Source organism: Leptinotarsa decemlineata, unplaced genomic scaffold, assembly GCF_025532065.1.
Source record: "Leptinotarsa decemlineata unplaced genomic scaffold, Ldec_3_MD MMD2_P_RNA_scaffold_5, whole genome shotgun sequence".
Lineage (NCBI taxonomy): Eukaryota > Metazoa > Arthropoda > Insecta > Coleoptera > Chrysomelidae > Leptinotarsa > Leptinotarsa decemlineata.
Window position 1 is genome coordinate 1,647,556 of NW_027412532.1, and position 19,741 is coordinate 1,667,296.

The 19,741-nt window shown below is 36.8% G+C and overlaps 2 protein-coding genes across 3 annotated transcripts in view; one reads left to right on the forward strand and one right to left on the reverse strand.

Annotated features, from left to right (window-relative positions):
* Window positions 1-638: 638 nt before the first annotated feature.
* LOC111509959 (microfibril-associated glycoprotein 4) lies at window positions 639-6,370 on the forward strand. The gene is made up of 6 exons (XM_023165819.2): window positions 639-800; window positions 1,325-1,413; window positions 2,616-2,752; window positions 2,869-3,090; window positions 4,010-4,246; window positions 6,082-6,370. Exons 1-6 carry the CDS (start codon window positions 714-716, stop codon window positions 6,306-6,308), a joined length of 999 nt encoding a protein of 332 aa, XP_023021587.2. The 5' UTR covers window positions 639-713; the 3' UTR covers window positions 6,309-6,370.
* A 255-nt stretch (window positions 6,371-6,625) lies between these two features.
* The window catches only part of LOC111509958 (monocarboxylate transporter 9), a 32,629-nt gene continuing 19,513 nt past the window's right edge, over window positions 6,626-19,741 (reverse strand). Inside the window, exons 2-8 of one of the 2 annotated variants that reach the window (XM_074169196.1) lie at window positions 16,677-16,831; window positions 16,475-16,601; window positions 15,513-15,656; window positions 12,120-12,373; window positions 11,286-12,012; window positions 10,991-11,182; window positions 6,626-6,983 (exon numbers count right to left, since the gene is read on the reverse strand). In XM_074169196.1, coding sequence (XP_074025297.1) covers window positions 6,832-6,983; window positions 10,991-11,182; window positions 11,286-12,012; window positions 12,120-12,373; window positions 15,513-15,656; window positions 16,475-16,601; window positions 16,677-16,831 — 1,751 coding nt within the window. In that variant the 3' untranslated portion in view covers window positions 6,626-6,831. Of the gene's footprint in view, window positions 6,984-10,990; window positions 11,183-11,285; window positions 12,013-12,119; window positions 12,374-15,512; window positions 15,657-16,474; window positions 16,602-16,676; window positions 16,832-19,741 lie in introns of those variants that run through there. The other variant, XM_074169197.1, reaches the window with a different exon arrangement.

The following is a 19,741-nucleotide window of genomic DNA, read 5'->3' on the forward strand; positions in this document are numbered from 1 at the left end:
CCAGATTTTTAATTGTATATTCTAGAATTGGAAACTTTGGATTAATCACGATTCAATAAGGAATTGATTAATGCCTCCATTCGACTTGTCCAACTCTGGAAAACAGTGGAGGCTTGGTGTGTTTAGAGAGAAATGACTTCAATCCAGCTTTGCAGACAAAGTTATTGTTAAGAGTGGTCCAAGAAGGAACTTTCAAATATTGTTTTACAGTTTTTTGTAGTTCTCAGGAGTAGTTTTCTTTTCATTCACACCAACAAGGGGAGAATTGTGTGATTGAGAGAAAAAACCAACTGAAGTTACATATTCAAAAAACAATGAGATGGATTTGACTATTGAATTAAGGATCAGAATAAGAAAATCAGACTTAAAACCGAACCCAGTATTGGAAAAGACTAATATGGTTGCCACAGTGGAAAACAATTTATACTTTGGCTCAACCAATATTGATTACCAAGAATCCATTCATTATTCATATATTTCCAATACAAAGTCAACATTTGAAAAGATATCACCTAGAAATGGGTCGATATATGAATTGCCGTTTTTCTTATCAATTGCAACATAAATATTATCAACAGTCTATCAGCATCCTATAAACAGAGGTCAGGCAGGGAAAATAAGAAAGTCACCTTCACCATATTTGCATCCTGAAGTTATCAAAACAAAAACTGAGTTAGTGTCTGAATCTTGTTCGATCTGACAACACTTGCCGAATGGCGTCTCTCAAAAGTTTCCAAAATGTCTTGTTGATAATGATGATGACCGGTGAAATATTGTTTGGAATCCATTCCACGTCAAAGGTAAGACGTATACAGGGTGGTGGAAACTATAACGTTCAAAACAGAAAATTATAAAATATACCCCTTGTGTTATACGATTTTTTGAGGTTTGAGAAAGTAATTGATAGATTTAGAACAATAAAACAGCTATTTTGCACGGAGCACGGAGATTTGCCTGCTCTCAACATCTCCCTCATCATATTCACTCAATGAGAGAGGCCAAATTCTTGTTAACAACGCGAAATCGACTGCCTCGGATTCTCCTGCACACTCTCATAGACAGCGGCGATGTTTTGGCAAATCTTGCGTTTCGTCGACGTACGGGTGTTGGTCGATCTTTACTGAATCCGTGGACTCAAATCGATCCACCACATTGCGAAAATTCCTCTCGATGGGGCCATTATCGCGACCGTGAAATGGGCGAAGCACGAATAGAACACCTGGAAGACCCCCGTCACTGAAATTGTTCGTAACAAAATTAATGTATAGTTTCGATGATATTATTTCGATTGATTTTTTCGAAAAAATTATACTTTTACTTACAGATAGACGGGAATATTACCAGAAACTCAAATAATAAAAAGTATACAATAAAAATGGACTTGGAGATTGACGAGGGCACCGAAGAAGATCCGTAAGTTTCTGAGCTGACAAAAGTAGTTGACAATCCAAAACGGGTACTTTTTCCAAGCACTAGAACTGAATAACTTTTTTCTATGCGCGTTTCACAAATCAAGTTTGCATCTTCACGAGACAAAGAAGTGAAAAAACTGGTAGTTTTTTCTGTAGGCATCAAATTCTAGACACTGATTACTTCAAAGCATTAAGATATACAAGAATTGGTAAGAATAAGTTGTTGTTGAATGAAAAATGGGAGTTATTTTAAATGATCTGTGAGGACTGTGACAAAAAATATATCGGTCAAACTGAAGAACCATCCAAAATCGTTTCAAAGAACATTTTTTCCACATCACGCCCTAGAATGAATGAAAACTGTATGAATTGTTGAGTTTAGTACCTCATTTCACCCTGGCACACGTTTTAGAGTAAATAATCAATTTTCTTCATCTCCTAAAGACCCCAGCTAGATTGATAAAACATGCTTTGAGGAGAGGATTGCAGTTCTGCTGTTTGATAAATGTGCTTGTTTTGAATAGTTTTTACGCCAGATGTTTCAGTGTCATCTTTTATCAAGATTAAGTAAGTCAATCGAATGGAGATTGTTCCGAAATGCGTCTTTAAAACCAATCCACTCCATACTTTTTGCAGGATTCATTAATTTTCTTCATCGCAATTCCTCAAGGTATTTTCAACAACTTCCTCAAGCAAGACTTCATCGAGTTTTGATCTTCTTCATGTTACTGTTTGAATGTTATTAGAAACATTAAGAAGCTCTCCTAAAATATAGCTTGTCAGATGAAGGAAGAGACTAGAGATTTCTCTCTCTCTCTCTATCTCCCTCTCTTTCGCTCCCGTCTTCTAACGAATGGGCATCTACTGGGCGGGTCCATAACGGAATTCAGAAAGCTCTTCCTACATTCGACAAGCTGAATATTTGAAACAATAGAATAATTAACTCAGATCATTAATAGAGATAGAGCTCCATTTCTGTAGAGCTGGAGCTCCATTTCTGTAGAGCTGTAACTTCCTACAAAAACACTTAAAACTGCTGTTACAATTTCACATTAACAAATAATTTTTTGGTCCCTCAACCTTCAGTTGTCTGCAATATTTTCATAAGAATACCTGCCGCATCTATATTTTTTCAAGGAAGATTTTTATTCGAAGCTGATTCAGCAGTTATCTTATTTTACTCCATTCTCTTTTATCCGTTAGGTCTTCTCCACCGAAATGGATACAAGAGTACTGTAAATCTAAAGTGGGAATCAGCAGAGTCGCATTTCCTTGTCAGCTGCCTCTTGAACGAAAAAACAAAGATTTGCCAAGGGATTGTAAAGAAGTTCAATCTAGAGGTCAGTAGTAAAAAGCATGACTCCATTTATCCATTGAAAAACATTGGTTTCAAATTTTGAAACGGATAAATTCTTGGTTAGAACATCTTTTCCTACTTCGATTTTATGAGTTTCAGGTTATAATACTTCTGGTGTTTATGAAATCCAGCCTAACAAAAAAAGGCCTTCCTTCATGGTTTTGTGTGATATGGAAATAAAAGGAGGAGGATGGACTCACATCCATAAAAGATTCGATGGGTCCGTGGACTTTTACTTGCGCTGGAGGGAGTATAAATTTGGATTTGGTGATCTGAATGGAGAATTCTGGATCGGACTTGAGAATATGCATGTGCTAACAGGTATAGATTGAACTGCAATTAATAGAAATTGAAATGATTTTTAAGAGAAACGTATTTTTGATCGATGAAAATTAATCGAAAATGTATCATTTATATGGACAAGATTTCTGCCCTAGTGATCGAGAGATTCGAAAGTAGCGGGAGCATTATTCCGCCAAGACCTCTAATAATCAGTATAAACATTTCAACAGAGTGCTCTGGATAGAGTCTGCGGAGTTCGAAGAGGAAATATCGATACTCCATACGGAGCTGGAAATTCCACCACTAACAACGTCTTGCCATCATGTTTGAGAAGAACCACATCAGGCTTCCAACTTGTAAGAGCCTGTGGCAATTCATTCCCTACCATGGATTAAATATTCCCCAGTGTTCTGTTGATACCGTAAAAGAGCTGTAGGTGGTAATAAAGCAACCTTAGGGCTGCGTTATGTCGCAGGTGTTGGAGGTAACATCCTGACAAGTCATGATGAACCCCTCAATTTCCGACTCCAGTCCACTCTACCTGAGGAAAGCGAAGGTATAGCGCTTTGTAGAGCCTAGGTCTTCAATGCTGTTGGAGAGGACCCCCATGCATTGGCTCATCTTTGTGTTGCCGCAGGAGTGAAGTATTTCCTTCGGCTTTTATGTGGGTCAACTTGATGACAGAGTTGAGATCAACTCGTTCAGTAGGCATTGAAAACTGATGACAGTTCATCCGCCGGTCAGAAGAAATGCTCCAAGTCCTGATCATGGTCGCTGACTATGCAGATCAATTGACTCGACCTTCTGATGACTTTAGAGGCTCTATCCAATACCCTTCTATCATGTAGACAATTTGGGTGCACGCGCCTATGGAGATACATCATTTTTGGTGGCTTTCATTACTATTATCATCATTGTGATTATTACGAATGTTAACAAACCTTTAATCTCTCTTCAGCTCTAGATCTCGATAAAACAGAGCTATTAGTGGAAATAGTCACTAGAGAAAATGAATATGGATATGCCCACTATAAGGATTTCAAAGTTGGATCCGAACCAGATGGGTATCCTTTGGAACGGTTGTCTGTTTACAGTGGAGATGCAGGGGATTCTCTAGATTGGCATCGAGGGATGAAATTCACCACACAGGATGTTGATCAAGATAAGTCCGATGAAAACTGCGCAGTTTTTGCTAGTGAGTATGATTGGATTGTCAAACAGAAATTTCTATATTACAATGATCAAAAACAGACGACTTGAACTGTTGCGCTTGAAATTTCCAAAGTCTTCAACGATGTTTGGCATGGGGATTCACTGACTGAGCTTCAAAATCAAGGCCTGGTAGTTTCCAGTACTGCCTTGGATGCTTATCACTTACTTTTCTGGGGGTTTCATAAGACATGGTGGAGATGATACCGTTCGATTCCATAGTTCAAGTACAGTTGATCCAAACATTTTTCCTGGCCAGACACATTTCATTTCCAAACATTTCTACTTGCAGGACCCAATATTGTATCTACCTCTATACGTGTCTCGGTAACGATGAAACACTCATCGCTCATCGTTATCTGCCGTAATGAGCCATAGTAAATACCCATCTCGTTCACAGGTTTCAGTACAGTTCAGTTTCCGTATATACTGTAATCGTTCTTGTTTAGGCCTTCACTATCTTGTCCACATATCTGATTGGTGGCGGTTCCAGATGGTGATATTGTTCGGTACGCTGATCCAATAGCCGTCTGTGGTATGACTGCCATCAAGTCTATAATACAAATCTTGCTCATTTCCAGATGATTCTTCAGGTTTTTGAGGTGTCTGATGATCTGTTATGAATTAACTCCTTTCAGATGTCTCTCAAATCCATGATTTTTTCCAGTAAGACCAACATTTTTGTACTAGAGCAATATCAGACTTTCATATGACATTCATAAGGACTCACAAAACCCCCTTACAGAGTTGACTTGTACGATCCTCAAAACTAGTCAAAAGTTTCGCCCATAGAGCGGGCGAAACTTTGAGCCATAGTTAAGGAAATTATTTTGTAACCTTACAAACTTCCTCTCGTTCATTGGTGTTAATTCAGGATACATTTGGTTGCATTTTTTACACGTTCTGACAATGATTTGATCACTTTGTTCTTGTGTATAATAAATAATTTCATAAGATCATAAGAACATAAGTATCAAAATACTAGAGCGATTAAAAAAATGTAATAATATACGGGGTGTTCCTTTTGAAAACATATAATTGCTAGGACTTTTTGATAGAAGTGGCAACGCCGCAATGCTGAAAATATTTTAGATCGATAGAACAGGTAAGGAAATGTGAGAGGTGAAATTTCCAGAAAAATCATGTTTTGCGTTTTCGTCTAACCTACCATCGACCGTGAGTCACGCTGTATATGCAGTCCATCTAGCCTCTCTCTCCAGAAAAATGTGGAAAGGAGGTAGATCTACAAGGATCGCCATGGCCGGTGATGGCACCACTGATGGCAAGACAATCCTGTATCTGTTTCGTTCACACTTATTATCCATTCTGTTTCTTCATTTATTTATGCATTCTAGTATGAGGAAGGGGATGCCCGATTCCTTGCAGCGCTTTGAATGGAAAGAAGGATGAATATTCTAGGACAGGGATTCCTAACCGGCGGTACGCGTTTGGGTACCCCTGTCCTTCCAGATGTGGTTGCAGATATCATTGTTCTCTTAGAAGCTTTGAGGAGGAGATCGCCTAGTATCCCAGTCTCTGTTGTCAATACCTGATAATGTTCAGCTCCCATTCATTCTTTGATATAAGTGGCACCACTGGTTTGAGCTCCAATCAGAGTTTTGTACCTGTTACTGCTTCTCCCTACTTATGCTCGTCCCTATCAAATATATCTGACTGTCCATCAGACCCTTTTTAATGATTACACAGATAATAATTATTGTCTGTCCATGATTGCATCAGCCAGAGTAATCGTTGTTCATCAAGGTTGGATAGCTGTAAAATCAAATGTTTCGAGTGAAGTGAATCTTCTCTATTTTCCAGAAGGGGCATATTGGTATAACAATTGCTTTGCAAGTAACCTCAATGGAGAACTTATCAACCACGAAGTCCCAGGAAGAGTGAGAGAAGGAATGAGTTGGGATTCCTGGAAGAATTACGAAGGACGAAGTAAAGTTTTGGCAAAGGCCCGAATGCTTATCAGATCCAGTGTTGAACAACACCAGGCAGCAAACCAGCCAAACGAACCTGCTATGCTGACGCTAGGTTGAGCCACAGATGTATTGTCAAAATCGATGTTGGAATCATAAGCCATTATATTATTTGAATTTTGCAGCTTTATTTCAATGAAAATATCATTAGATTGAGGTGACGATGAAGAGGGTGTTCTTTTTCAGTTCGTTTTAGATGGCTTCAGACAAACTTTTCATAGCATACAGTTTTGCTTGAGAAGAGAAGGAAAGAAATTGTGGAAGACCCCATGCACAGGTTCATCTATATGTAGCCAGAAAAGCCGGCCTGTTTCTGGATCCGGTACTTGCAAAGTTCTCCACTGAAATATTCTGATATTGCCCAATACGATTTGAACACTCAGCAAAATAAAAGATTTTCTCTGCTTTGAAAAATATATTTTTAAAACGATATTTTGTACTACGATCGGCGTACAGTTTCTTGAAGATGATCGTAGGTACTTACAACTCATCTTCAAAACTTCTTTACTGAATTCTTGTCTTCCTTTTAATCGCTTCTTCGCATTACTGGTCCAGCTTTAGCTCCAGTCACCTTTTTTATTCATCAGTCAACAGACTTGCTTTTCAGGTTGTCTTTTTCTTTCTTTCTTGTCGTACACCAACTATCGATCGTCCAGGCAATGGCGGTGATATAGGTCAGTAGATTGAGGATGTGGAGGGTAAGCACATAACTTCCAACTCGTTCTCGAATCCAGCCTACGAAAAATTAAACAAACGTAGTTATATGGAAAAAAAAGAACATATATTCATTGTGTTATTCTACAATAATGTTAAAAAGTACATATCAGCCAATGCCGATACTAACTTCTGATCACACTTCAGCAACTTTTGATGCTTCATAAAGCTCAGATCGGAACTTCTTTGAAGTATTGTTCTCAGATATGGAGCTTCACCCCTAAGCATACCCTGAAGCTGCTGGGAATCCACCCAGAAAAGATACTTTCACGGGAGGTGTTCAAGTCACTTGGCACCTTTGATGCCACCAAGAGGGGTACATAGAAATACGCGAACCAGCTGTGGCTGCTCATCTCAAACTTCACTGTTTGAGAAAGGTTCTAATTCAAAATTTGAATAAGAAACATCATTGTGGATCAAGAAAGACTAGGTTGACTGAGTTATTGGTTGTTGTGGTTCCAAACAGACATGACTGATCATTATACCCCTTTTATTTACATTTCAGCACCCCTTTGCATGTAAGCACAGAGGATCATCAACAATTTCATCACCTAAATCTACAAAAATTAGATGACTTATTGAGCAATGAAAACTGGGAGATTATTCTAAATAAAAACAATACACAAGCTTAAAACTGTTTCATCGACAAACTAAAAACTAACATAGATAATGCAACTGAAATTGAAAAAATACATAAAATAAAGAAAATCAAACCATGGATCACCGGTGGAATAATTACATCAATCAAACAAAGAGATCATCTTAAACATCAACTAATTAAAACATATTCACAGGATTTAGAGATCAAATATGAAAACCACAGAAACAGACTTAATCAATTGATTAGAAATACTAAAAATGAATACTATCAGACAAAAATTGAAGAGGCAAATGGGGACTACAAAAAACTCTGGAATATAATAAATGATGCATCTGGCCAAAACTATTAAACATATACACAACCATATTACAACACCCCTACCTCTGCTTTGAAACATCTATATTACCACTACAATGGAAAGAATCTGTCATAACCCTAATTTTCAAAACAGGAGACACCACACACAGACCCATTTCTGTCATCAACAATTTTGCCAAAATATCTGAACACGCTTTGAAAAACAGGCTGCTTGATTTTTGCAACATGCACAAAATTATAACTGACAGGCAGTACGGTTTCATTAAACAATCTAGTACTGAAAATGCCATAGCTGATTCCCTCTAAAAAACAGTGCAAGTGTTAGACGAATCATCAAAATGTCTGGGACCTTGCTAAGGCCTTTGATACGGTCTCACATAACATCGTTTAAAAAAAAAATAGAATACTATGGAATTCGAGGTAACGCATTGGACCTGACTTGAAATACAGGACACAAAAAGTGAAGATTGAAAGAGAAGTGAGCTCAGAATTGACTGTCAAAATGGGTGTACCACAAGAGACTATTCTGGGGCCATTCTTTTTTTTGTTTATATGAATAATATAGTTCAAATATAGTACGAGACTTGTCGTCCAACATAATATGCTACGCCAATGACACAGTTCTGATATTCACAGGCACAAGCTGAGAAGAAATGAAATCAACCGCAGAAGCAGATCTGAGAAATTTGCAAATTTGGCTGGACCTTAACCTACTTACCCTAAACGTCTCTAAAACTGAATTCATACCTTTTACACCTACGGTTAATACACAACCCACTACAGATTATTCTATAAACCTTCACAAAACAACTTGCACGGACACAAATAGATGTACCTGCCCAGAAATAGATCGAGTATCATCAACAAAATACCTAGGAGTGACTCTTGATCAGCACATTCGCTGGACCGAGCACATCTCGAATTTAAATAAACGACTGAGAGCATTACTGCACATATTTTACACTATAAGAGATATCCTCTCACGCAAAAACCTACTAATGCTTTATACTTCCCTAGTAGAATCCATCAATGTATAATTCAAGTTCACACAACTAAATACTCACTTCGAAGCAGATTTGTCCAACCAACCAGACAAAATAGTAATGAAGAATTAGTAATACATACATTTAAAAAAGCTATAACCCAGAGAACGTTTCTATTTTTCGGTCCAAAATTTTACAACGAAATACCAGTACATTTAAAAAAAATTAACAAACTGAGAAATTTCAAAACTGAATTAAAGAACTATATCCTGAAAAACAAGGAAACTTTTTATAAAATACAACGATAGTTGTATTTTATAGCAACATATTTTGTTGCTATCCCTGTTCTCTACAAATCGTTGAATGTCTTTCAGAATTTTGGTAAAAATACGTGCACACATTAAATACACAGGTGTTTTGAAGTTATGCTTCACATAAAAGTTAATTTTTCAAATAATTTTTAGGATAATTTTATGTACAATACTAATAGTTTTGTTTTAGAGAACCCTTGGATAAAAGACACACACACATGCAATTATGCCTAGGTATGTTTTACTCAGAGAGCAAATCTAACCTCATTTTGTGAAAAAATTGTAATATTTTTTTTTGTACATGCAATACTTGGATAAACTTGAAACCTGAAAAACTTGACATGTGAAAATAATAACGATCTCGCATCCCAACAAACCACTTTACAATCTGCTGATATCGCCATCAGAAATGAGTTAGAGACTCTGGCTGAGTTTTGATCAATACTTGGTACTTTATTCTCTACTAAGTGTCCAGGATATCTGGCCTAGAGGCAGACTACTTCTTCAAGTTATTAATTGCTCGTCGAACTTCATCTAGGGTTTTTATTCGATTGTGTAGTTCATTGTATTCAATTCTCTATAGCGACCCACATCGTATCAGTGTAGAGTGCTCTGCTTGATGGTGAGCAACATGATTTGACTCATTGTGTAATGAACACCCTGTTAAATTTGCTGTATGAAGAGTATGGAAGGCAAATTGATTTGATCTGGTTGATCTGATTAGCGAAAGTATAGAATTCAATTTGTCGAAGGTCGATTTTTCGGTTCCAACTTCTCAATGGAACGGAGCTATATAACCTTGCTGGCTAAGATGTTGGACATATGAGTGATTGCTAGCGATCTGCTTAAACAAAATCAGGCAAAACATCCTGCATTACTGTCTACTTGATATCCGGAAATGATGCACCGATCATGTTCTTTCCCCCAAAACTCATATGCTACTAAAAGCACACCGGCAATAACCAATGGTCACACTTCACATAGAGAGATCATTGGGTAGGAAAACTGTGTGCACTGAGAAGACAATAGAGCAAAGAATGACAGCGTTCTTCTTCGGTCCAACTGACATTTCTGCGTTTCTGTGGCAAGTTGGTATGCTCTCAAAATTTTTAGTTGGTTACGGCATAATTCGACGAGAGACTCTCTTGATCAGAGCAATCGGTTCAATAGAGAGGACAGAATCTGCGAAGTTCGAAGAGAAAACGATATTGTTTCACCTGGAACTGAAAGCTGTCGGCTTTCTAACTCTTCTCCGCCAGAGGATGAGAAATAAATAGTATCAATGACTTTGGCACTCTTCATTTCTTATAACGGATTCCATATCTGCTAAAGAATAAGGCAACACCAGGTTGTGATGTCCCTGAAAGAAGGGATGATGAAGCACTCGTAAGCTCTGCATTCCCTATGACCTGGCCAGTCATAGGGAATCCCTAAGTTTTTGATTTGAGCCCTATAGACCCCAGGAAAAAAAATGTTTCAGTGCTCTAATAATTGAGAAAAACATGCATCCGTTATTCTTGTGTAACCTTGAGAGAAAACTCTTTGGCATCGAAAACTAAACCTAGTTCATCAACAAAAGAAATACCCCAATGTCTATTTTCTCATGATCACAGATCATGTACTGGACAGGATCCAAACTATCGATGACTTCACAAGCTCCATTCAATACTCATTCTGTTATGAAGACATTTTTTTCTGAAAAGTCTGCGCCTCCTCGTCATCGAAGAAAGTATAACCGTGGAATAGCATAAATATGATCTGTTATTGAAACTATTGATGATATGAAAGGTATGATCCAAAGACAACTCAACTCACCAACAACTGGTCCTAAGACCACGAATGTTATTCCACTCACTGCAAACTGTAAGCCGTAAGCTGCTGGCAGTCGTTCTAGAGGTACGTGTGATGGAATCACTAAGATCATGAAAATTGTTCTGAGCGCTTTGCCACTTCCTATGATGACGGCCACAACCATTCCTATGTAGTAACTCTGTGTGTGGACCAGTACTGAAATGACAGTCAAATTTTCAGTCGACCCTAAACATCTATGTTGAATTTTTTGCAGGTTAGTACCAAGAGGTAACAAAATGAGATAGCAGATCATACTCACAGACTCTCCCTAAGGCCATACTCATAACACCAAGAAGGAAGTACGTCCTGTTGCTCCACCCTATCCTGTCAGCAACCACGGAACTGATGAGTCTAACAACGATATCTGTGGCGGCTAAAAGTGACATAAAGTTGGCCGTTTCATATTCCGTAAAATTGAATTCGGCTAAGATTATAGGCGTCGCCAGGCTGAAATTCATCTCAGTCACGTTCGCAAAAGTCAGACCCAAGTTGAGAGCAACATAAGTTGGGTCTTTCAAGAGATCTATGTCAAAATAGTGGCAAAACTTTTGCCAAATGCTGTCGAGCGGTTTGGTAGCCGTTTCAACGACTACAGGATTCCCAGACACTGATTCATCTAAAATTTCTTTCTGTTCCATATCGAGCGCCTTGAAAGTCAAGAGAGAGACCCCTCCTGCTACCACATTGTTATCTTGTTGTTGAATGGAGGCTTCATTTTCATTGGCATTCGATTCGTTCTTCTGTTGAGTATTCATAGATTGTTTCTTGTCTTTCCCGTTTTCGTCGACCAAATCAAACGCGCTCCTCTGTGATGATAGTATATTCTCCTGGTACAGGTCTCTCGTATCATTGTGAGTAACTCTTGAGTTCACTACTGGTGTGCTTGGTTCTGAAGCACAAAATCCTTCGTTTGAGAAGAACTGTTTGGAGTTTTCTAGACTTTGCTTGTCGCTGTCTAAACTTTTTTCTGGTTCAATAGTTGGTTCCTGAAACAGAGTCGTACATGTCATGAAGAAACTCCAAACTCTTATCCCTACGAATAATATATGGGAGAAGTAGACCCAAAATGATGTTGCAAAGAGAACTTTCTTACCCTATAAGGTGTATGCCACTCGACTGGTTGGAGGAAGAGCGCACAGGCAAAAGAGTGCATGGCAACACCGGCAAAAATGAATATCAATCCATTCACTCCATAAATATGTTCGAGAAATACCATAATGTAGGGACAAACTATAGGACCAAAGCCTGTGAGTGTCCAGGAATAGCCTGTAGCTGATCTTCTTTTCTCTTTGAAGTAGGTGTTGATGGCTAAAGAGTTTGCTGATTCCAGTAAACCAAAACTGGCTCCTGCAATGATAGTGATAATGTCAGAAGATGAGCTACTTTTTCTCTCGGCTTGACCTAGAGATGGCGGTACCCGTAACATAAAGAATACATGAGTATATTCGAGACCAGAAAGACACACAATTTGATAATACAATTAGAGAAACAACTACGCCTAGAGCATTTACAAGTACAAGTATAAATATAATACTAAACTGAAAAAAGCGGTACCTATTCAATTGGAATGAATTGAAATTATATTGTGAGAACATCTGGAACGGATGGACTAGAGAATGTTTCTACTATGTTCATGAATATTAATGGGCCAAAATTGAATTTGAATATATGGATCGGATATTCTTCAATATATTATCTATAAAATATGTAAATTGATTCTTCAAAATTACAATGAATAATATAAACAAAGTATTACTGCCAACTCGATTTTTTTTGTTATTTGATTATTATTATTTCCAGGTTGAGTTGAAAAACAGCCTGAGCTAGTTCTCCGTCTCGCCTTCATACTGAAAGCTGTTATTTTTTTTATTCTTTTTGTCTGTTTCAATTGTATTTTTCATGGGGAATAAGTAGCTTCAAATAAATTATCGAAGTTTCCGTTCCGCTTCAATCGTTCCAAAGAAAAAATTATCGATGGGAAATTTAATTACATTTCGAATAGTTTTTCATGAGATATGAAGACATTTTTGAGAACAATTATCTGGAATATTTATCAATATCTTCATTTTGAATCCTGACCTGTTTCAACTCATTTTGGGGTAGTCATCTCTTGTAGAAGAAATGGTTGTGATACTTCCCAAAGTACAAATGTCATGCAAATTTATAAACGTTTCGGTTGTATTTGAAGTGGATTACATTGACTAACATATTGGCTTGGAAATTCTAATGGAGTCTAATATATGAAAATGGATGTAAGTTGGTTGGTTGGTAAGGGATGAACTTCTACATCACTCAACCGATCGTGATGAAACTCGACATGTATAATTAATTTTTCATAGAGAAGGTTTTTAGGCTATCAATTTTTCTGTAACTCGCTAGTAGATGGCGCTTTAAAACAATTTTTTGAAAACATTGTTCTATAACGCTGCGCATGCCTAAATTCGTTGATTCTGATTCTGTCAAAACATTGAAACACTAGCGATACAGCAACATAGTACTAGTAGTTATATTATAGCAACTACCCACATATTGTTTCACCTGTAGAATTGAGAAAAAATCACATAAATTCAGGATAGAGCATTCCTTAGTTAGCTAACTTTTCAGCAGATAGGTTTTTTAAAAGGCTCAGAAATCCAGAAGAGCAGATAAAGAACCAGAATCTAGAAAGGGAGAGAGAAATCGTATTGTCTTTGATAACCTTATATGAACTGGTTTTCAATAAATTGATGGATGTAGCCGTTACTATATGGTAGGAGATCATGATGAAAAGAGAAATGAAAATTTCTATGTTTTTTACCACTTTTATTTGTAACTAACATTACTGCAGTTTCGTCCTATATGGACATTTTCAAACTTAAACAATAAACAATAATCAAGTTTGAAAATGTATTGTCTTTGATAACCTAACAAGAACTGGTTTTCATATGATCTTCTATCAGCAGATGGCTACTTTGAAATTAACACAAATCCACAAAAAAATGGAAAAACTTCTCAGGAAAGTATAAAGAGCAGATGAAGAAGCAGAATGTGAAGAGTAGAGAGTAAGAGAGAGAGAGAAAGAGAGTGAAAAAGAGAGGATGACTTCTCTTTGATAACATATTATGAATTGGTTTCCATTTTTCTTCTATAATCATGATCATACCTATATAAAAATTCACTATAGTAATTTTCTCAGCTCACAGAGTAGATTTAAAAAATTCGATGAATGATCTGCTGAGAAATTGAAAAATCCATAAATAAACAAAATCAATTTAATTATCCAATTAGGAACAGGTAGTAGATAAAGCAGATGGTTGATACTAACGACTAGCATATAGCAGAACAATTTTGCCTATATGTAATAATGCTGCCTTTTGATAAAATACCAACACAATTGCAATCTTTCTTTATCACGCGTGTCGTATCGCTTTGTGAGGCCGGTTGGCTTTTTCTCTCGCGACATGAAGGACAATTATAATGCTGGAGGTAACCAAGAATTGATACTCTGAAAAGGATTGACGTCGTGGCCCTCAAACTATTTTGTCAGTCACCACAATGTAGGTGATCATTATTTTAAAGCTATATTGAGAAGACAGACTTCGCGGACTTGTTGTAAACCTTAAAATATGAATGATATGTGGTAGATTGTTTTGTTATATCTCAAAAGGAGTGACCACACTTTTGTCATAGTAAATTTCATTTTAGATCTGGCTTCGTTCAGGAAATTCATGGTGTGGTTGTTGGAGTAAAAAGAAAAACTTCAAGTTATGAGAGATCGACGGGTTTTTTTCTTGAAAACCCCCATCAAAGGGTATCCACAACCATACAAATTGAACCACTCTATATTGACGATCCTTCAGTTCTAACATATGTAGTTTGTATAATAATATTCCTCAAAAATATAAAGTTAGTAAAGTTTCCTTATTTAAGTGCTGTTACAAAAAATATCTCATCGCTGCTCAATCAGAAAGTCATTGATTTCATTGATTTTACACTTCTGAAAAATTTTCAGCATAAACATTCAACATCTTTTCTCTCCCTCTTTTCTCTCTCGTTTCTTTTTTTCTCTTCTTTTTTGTTTTTTCTATAGTTTATTTTTTTTTCTTCCAGGCTAGAAATAAGATCAACAGTACCCTTCGGGTATATGTTGTTTCCAGCCTCATCTGTAGTTTTTTCATTACTTTCATAGATTGAATAATTATTGTGTTTATATTTAATAAGAAACTACAAATAAATATTATTAGTATTATTGTCATTAATGAGGCTTCTGAAGGTCTACAATATTACAAAACACTCTAGAACATCAGGTACTGTTCCGGAAGTCTAGACTAAACTATTTTGAATATTCTACAACGTTCCAGAATGTTCCAGAAAACTCTCGAATCCCCTCTAACATTCAAAGACGGGTCGATTTGCTAGTTTGATAACGTTAAAAACACCCTCAAGTAACAGTATTTACAAACTCGCTATCGAGAAAATTACATGACGAGTATTTATGTTCACTTACCGTAACAAAAAGAATACATGAGTATATGAGACCAGAAAGACACACAATTTGATAACACAATTAGGGAAACAACTACGCCAAGAGCACTCACAAGGGCTACTTGTCTGTGAGAGAATAGTTTGAATATTGGGCCATTCAGTAAACCTGAAAAAATAAACAAGATGTAAGTGTTGTGCATTACTATCAATCAGATTTATTCAAAACAATCATTAGTCAAGTGGTAGTAGTTGTTTCGTCCGGAATGAGAGATAATGAACTCTTATACACCCTCATTTTGTTGTTCTAAAAGTCGTCTCAAAAGTCTGCGCTGGAAATTATTCAAAGGTCACAAAAATCAGTGTTTCGCGATTATCCTGGTTTCTGTAGCTCTAATATAATGTTAACATTCTTTATAAAAATTGTAGCACATAAATATGCTACACCGTTTTCCAGATACAGAGCACCATTCAGTCATACTATCTGAAATACAAGGTCAACCGTCAACATCACTGGAGTCGAGATAATCGCGAAAAACTGTTTTTCGTCACCTTCGACCTTGAATATTTTCCAGCGCAGACATGAGCTTTTACGAGATTTTTCAGAAAACTTCGAGAAGACCAAAATGAAGGTTGAGGTTGACTTCTTTGATTTCTTAAGTGACAGGACTATATTTTTTTTGAAAGGGACTTTGAACTGAAGTGTAAACTATTTTCATCAAATAACATCGTAGTGGAACACTTCAATGAATTGAATGATGACGGGAATGTGATCAGCCACTGTATTTACCAGCCACTGTATTTACCCTGCGCTGTCAGGGAACATTAAACTAAATCAGAAAAATAGGTCATTCCTGCCAAACATTTCTCTCACGACAGATAACGTCCTTTCCAAAAAATTTCGTTTACAAAAATAAGTCAACGCTGAACAACAGTGCGAGAAATAATGGACAAAACTCTTTCATTCAGAAGAGCTCTAGAACTCACCTACTCCGGTATTGAAAGCCACACATAAATTCAATATCGTTAGAGTTTCACTAGTATCTATTCCTACAAGCGCAAATTTTTCTTTGAAAACTAATCCAAACTGATGGAACATTGGAAAAGAAAACAGCTGAAAAATAAGAAACAGTAAATAACTTCTGGTATGGAAATAATAAGCTTATCACTGAATAATAACTCAACTTACGTTGCCAAAACCACAGGCCACGACAAGCAACCAGCCCCATCCTCCATCTGGTGGTTTGAAATCTGGATCCCCCACTCTAACCCTCCGTCTTTTTTCTTTTCTGTGTGATACGACAGTGGGGTGACTGCTGGATTTTATGTCCATTTTTAGTGGCCCTGAAAAATCATAATGTTTTCATTCAAAAGGCTTGCTTTCGAAATTTCAAAAATATATTGGTCAGATCTTAGGATAGACTCAAACTCATTTCAAAGAACACACGGCAAACTTCAGATAATAAATGGAAGTATCATTCGTAGAAAACAATGGAATAGGTGATAATAGGTCAGGATATGAGGAAGGAATAACACTTAAAAGGGTAGGTTGGAGTATTTAGATAGAATAAGTAGATAGGATAAAGTGAAAGATATTTGAGAATATATCAGAATATGATAATGATAACACAACACAACAAAGTTTTTGTTTCGGGGTTGAAATTAGATGATTTTAATGTATTTCCACGTGTTAAAACCGAAAGTGACCATAAAAATTATATATTAGCTCTTGTTTTCAAGATATAGTATGTTCCGTCATATTGCGAGAGTGGCTGAAAAATAAAAACCGGGCAATGACTTTTGCAGTACCTATGGTTTGGCGTGAGCCTACCAATCATACAGACGACTGTTATTTCTGCTTAACTCCTCCCATTAAGCAAGGTTTATCTATGAAGAAAAGAGGAACGGTTAAATACCCTAATCTCCCATCTGCTCTTCGGCCTGTACCACACTCAGACAATTTGCCAGTCCCTTCTCCACCCCAAAACTATGAAATTTTAGAGGAAGGTGATGAAGACTGTTTAGAAGGAGCAACCCATCCTTCTACATCCTATGACCCTGATTTTGAGGTTAGCGATAGGTCTAGTGATCCGCACAGAATTAGTCAAGCAGAGTTGAGTGACCTTATAAGAGATCTTCGCTTGTCTAAGGAAAAGGCTGAGCTGTTAGGGTCAAGACTACAACAGTGGAATCTTCTAAAACATGATGTGAAACTATCTCAGTACAGACAGCGTCAAAAAGATTTGCTTCCTTTTTTTGAGAAAAAAGAAAACCTCGTAGTTTGTTCTGATGTTAATGGTTTGATGGACTGCTTGAATTTGGATCACACTCCATCTGAATGGAGACTGTTTATAGACTCTTCAAAACTAAGCTTAAAAGCTGTACTTCTGCATAATGGAAATCAGCTACCCTCTATTACTATAGGTCATGCAGTTCACATGAAGGAAACGTATATGAATATGAAAACACTTCTCCAATCAATCAAATATGAACAACACAAGTGGCATATCTGTGGTGATCTGAAAGTCATTGCTATACTCCTAGGAATGCAATTAGGGTTCACCAAGTACTGTTGTTTTTTGTGTCTGTGGGACAGTCGGGATAGAAAATCTCACTATAAAAAAATGAACTGGCCTACACGAGACCTAAACCCTAATGAGAAAAATGTAGTTTACGAGCCTCTTGTAGATCCTAAGGATGTTCTCCTTCCCCCATTACATATTAAGTTGGGACTAATGAAAAACTTTGTGAAGGCCATGGACCAGGAAGGACAAGCTTTTAAGTACTTGAGAGCAAAGTTTCCCAGGTTGAGTGATGCTAAAGTCAAGGAAGGCATCTTTATTGGGTCTCAAATCCGTGAAATCGTAAATGATCCTGCTTTTGACATGATTTTAACAGGAAATGAAAAAAGAGCCTGGGAAGCCTTTAAGGGGGTTGTACATGGGTTTTTAGGTAACAAAAGAGATGATAACTTCACAGCATTGGTTAAAGAACTTCTTCAAGCTTACCACCAACTTGGATGCAACATGTCCTTAAAAATTCATTTTCTTCACTCTCATCTTAATTTCTTCCCACAAAACTGTGGAGCTGTGAGTGACGAACATGGAGAAAGATTCCATCAAGACATTGCCTTAATGGAACAGAGATATCAGGGCCGTTGGAATGAAGCAATGCTTGCAGACTACTGCTGGTCTGTGTGTAGGGATGCTCCAGAAGTGTTTTATAAAAGACAAGCTAAACGACAGCGATCTTACAATGAATCGGATGGACTTAATTGAAATTTGGTGGTACAAACTTCTTTTATTTGTCAAAACACTAAGAATAATGTTTTTTTTATTAATTTTGTACTTAAAATATTCTAAAAGAAACATAACAATATTGTTTTATGTATTTTCACTTTTCACGTATAGTATAACTACTCTTTAAGATTAAGTACTGTGTATCTCAAAAACCAGAGCTAATAAAAATTTTTCATTGTTATTTTCGTTTTTATCACCCTAAAATTAGTAGAAATTGACTAATTTAGTGTAGGAAACATTCAAAAAAATATTTTTTTGTTGTGTTGTGTAACAGGTATAAAAATACTCTGGTTGTTAACATCGTTCTGGCAAAAACGATACCCAGAATCGACGCTTCAAGTAAAGGATGAAAGTGAAAGAAAAAAATATTATTGAAAGTGGTGACTAGATGAAAACATAATATACTTGAAGTCCATACAGGACGGTGAAGAAATAACTGAGGACTAGAACTCTATGGGCTTACAATGCTGTGGCATCAATTCTTGTAGAATAAAGGTTCAAAATAAAGTTGAAGTTTGTTATGGCCAGTTCAGTTCGTGTTGGTAAAAAGTCGTTCACTATGAACAGCTTATTGAAAGGTTTTTCATTCAATTCTCATGAAAGCATAAAATGAAATGGAAAAAAATTCCAGGAGGAAATTTCTTTAGAGTGAACAATTCCCGTTCCTGATCTCCCAGAAATGAAAATGGACATGCCATTCCAGCACGTAATATCCTGCAGCATTCCTGTAGATTCCAGGATTTGTGGCAATCCAGCCAGAGTCCCCGAATTCTCGTGTATATTTTGGCAAAATTCCAATAACTTATTGTGCTGGAATTCCGATACCATCGTAATAGTATCAGTATTTCAGACGTGACCACAACATGAGAGGAAAAATGATGAAAGATTTCGCAAGAGATCTTGGTTTTTTGCATGAGTTCGGTTGAATGTCAACTTTCTGGGAGGGGAGTGATAT

Bases quoted from the DNA above. Each gene is read 5' to 3' on its own strand.
- LOC111509959 (XM_023165819.2), top strand. From the start codon at position 714: ATGGCGTCTCTCAAAAGTTTCCAAAATGTCTTGTTGATAATGATGATG. The intron at 2,753-2,868 runs GTCAGTAGTAAA...TATGAGTTTCAG, and splicing joins TAAAGAAGTTCAATCTAGAG to GTTATAATACTTCTGGTGTT. The intron at 4,247-6,081 runs GTGAGTATGATT...TCTATTTTCCAG, and splicing joins AAACTGCGCAGTTTTTGCTA to AAGGGGCATATTGGTATAAC.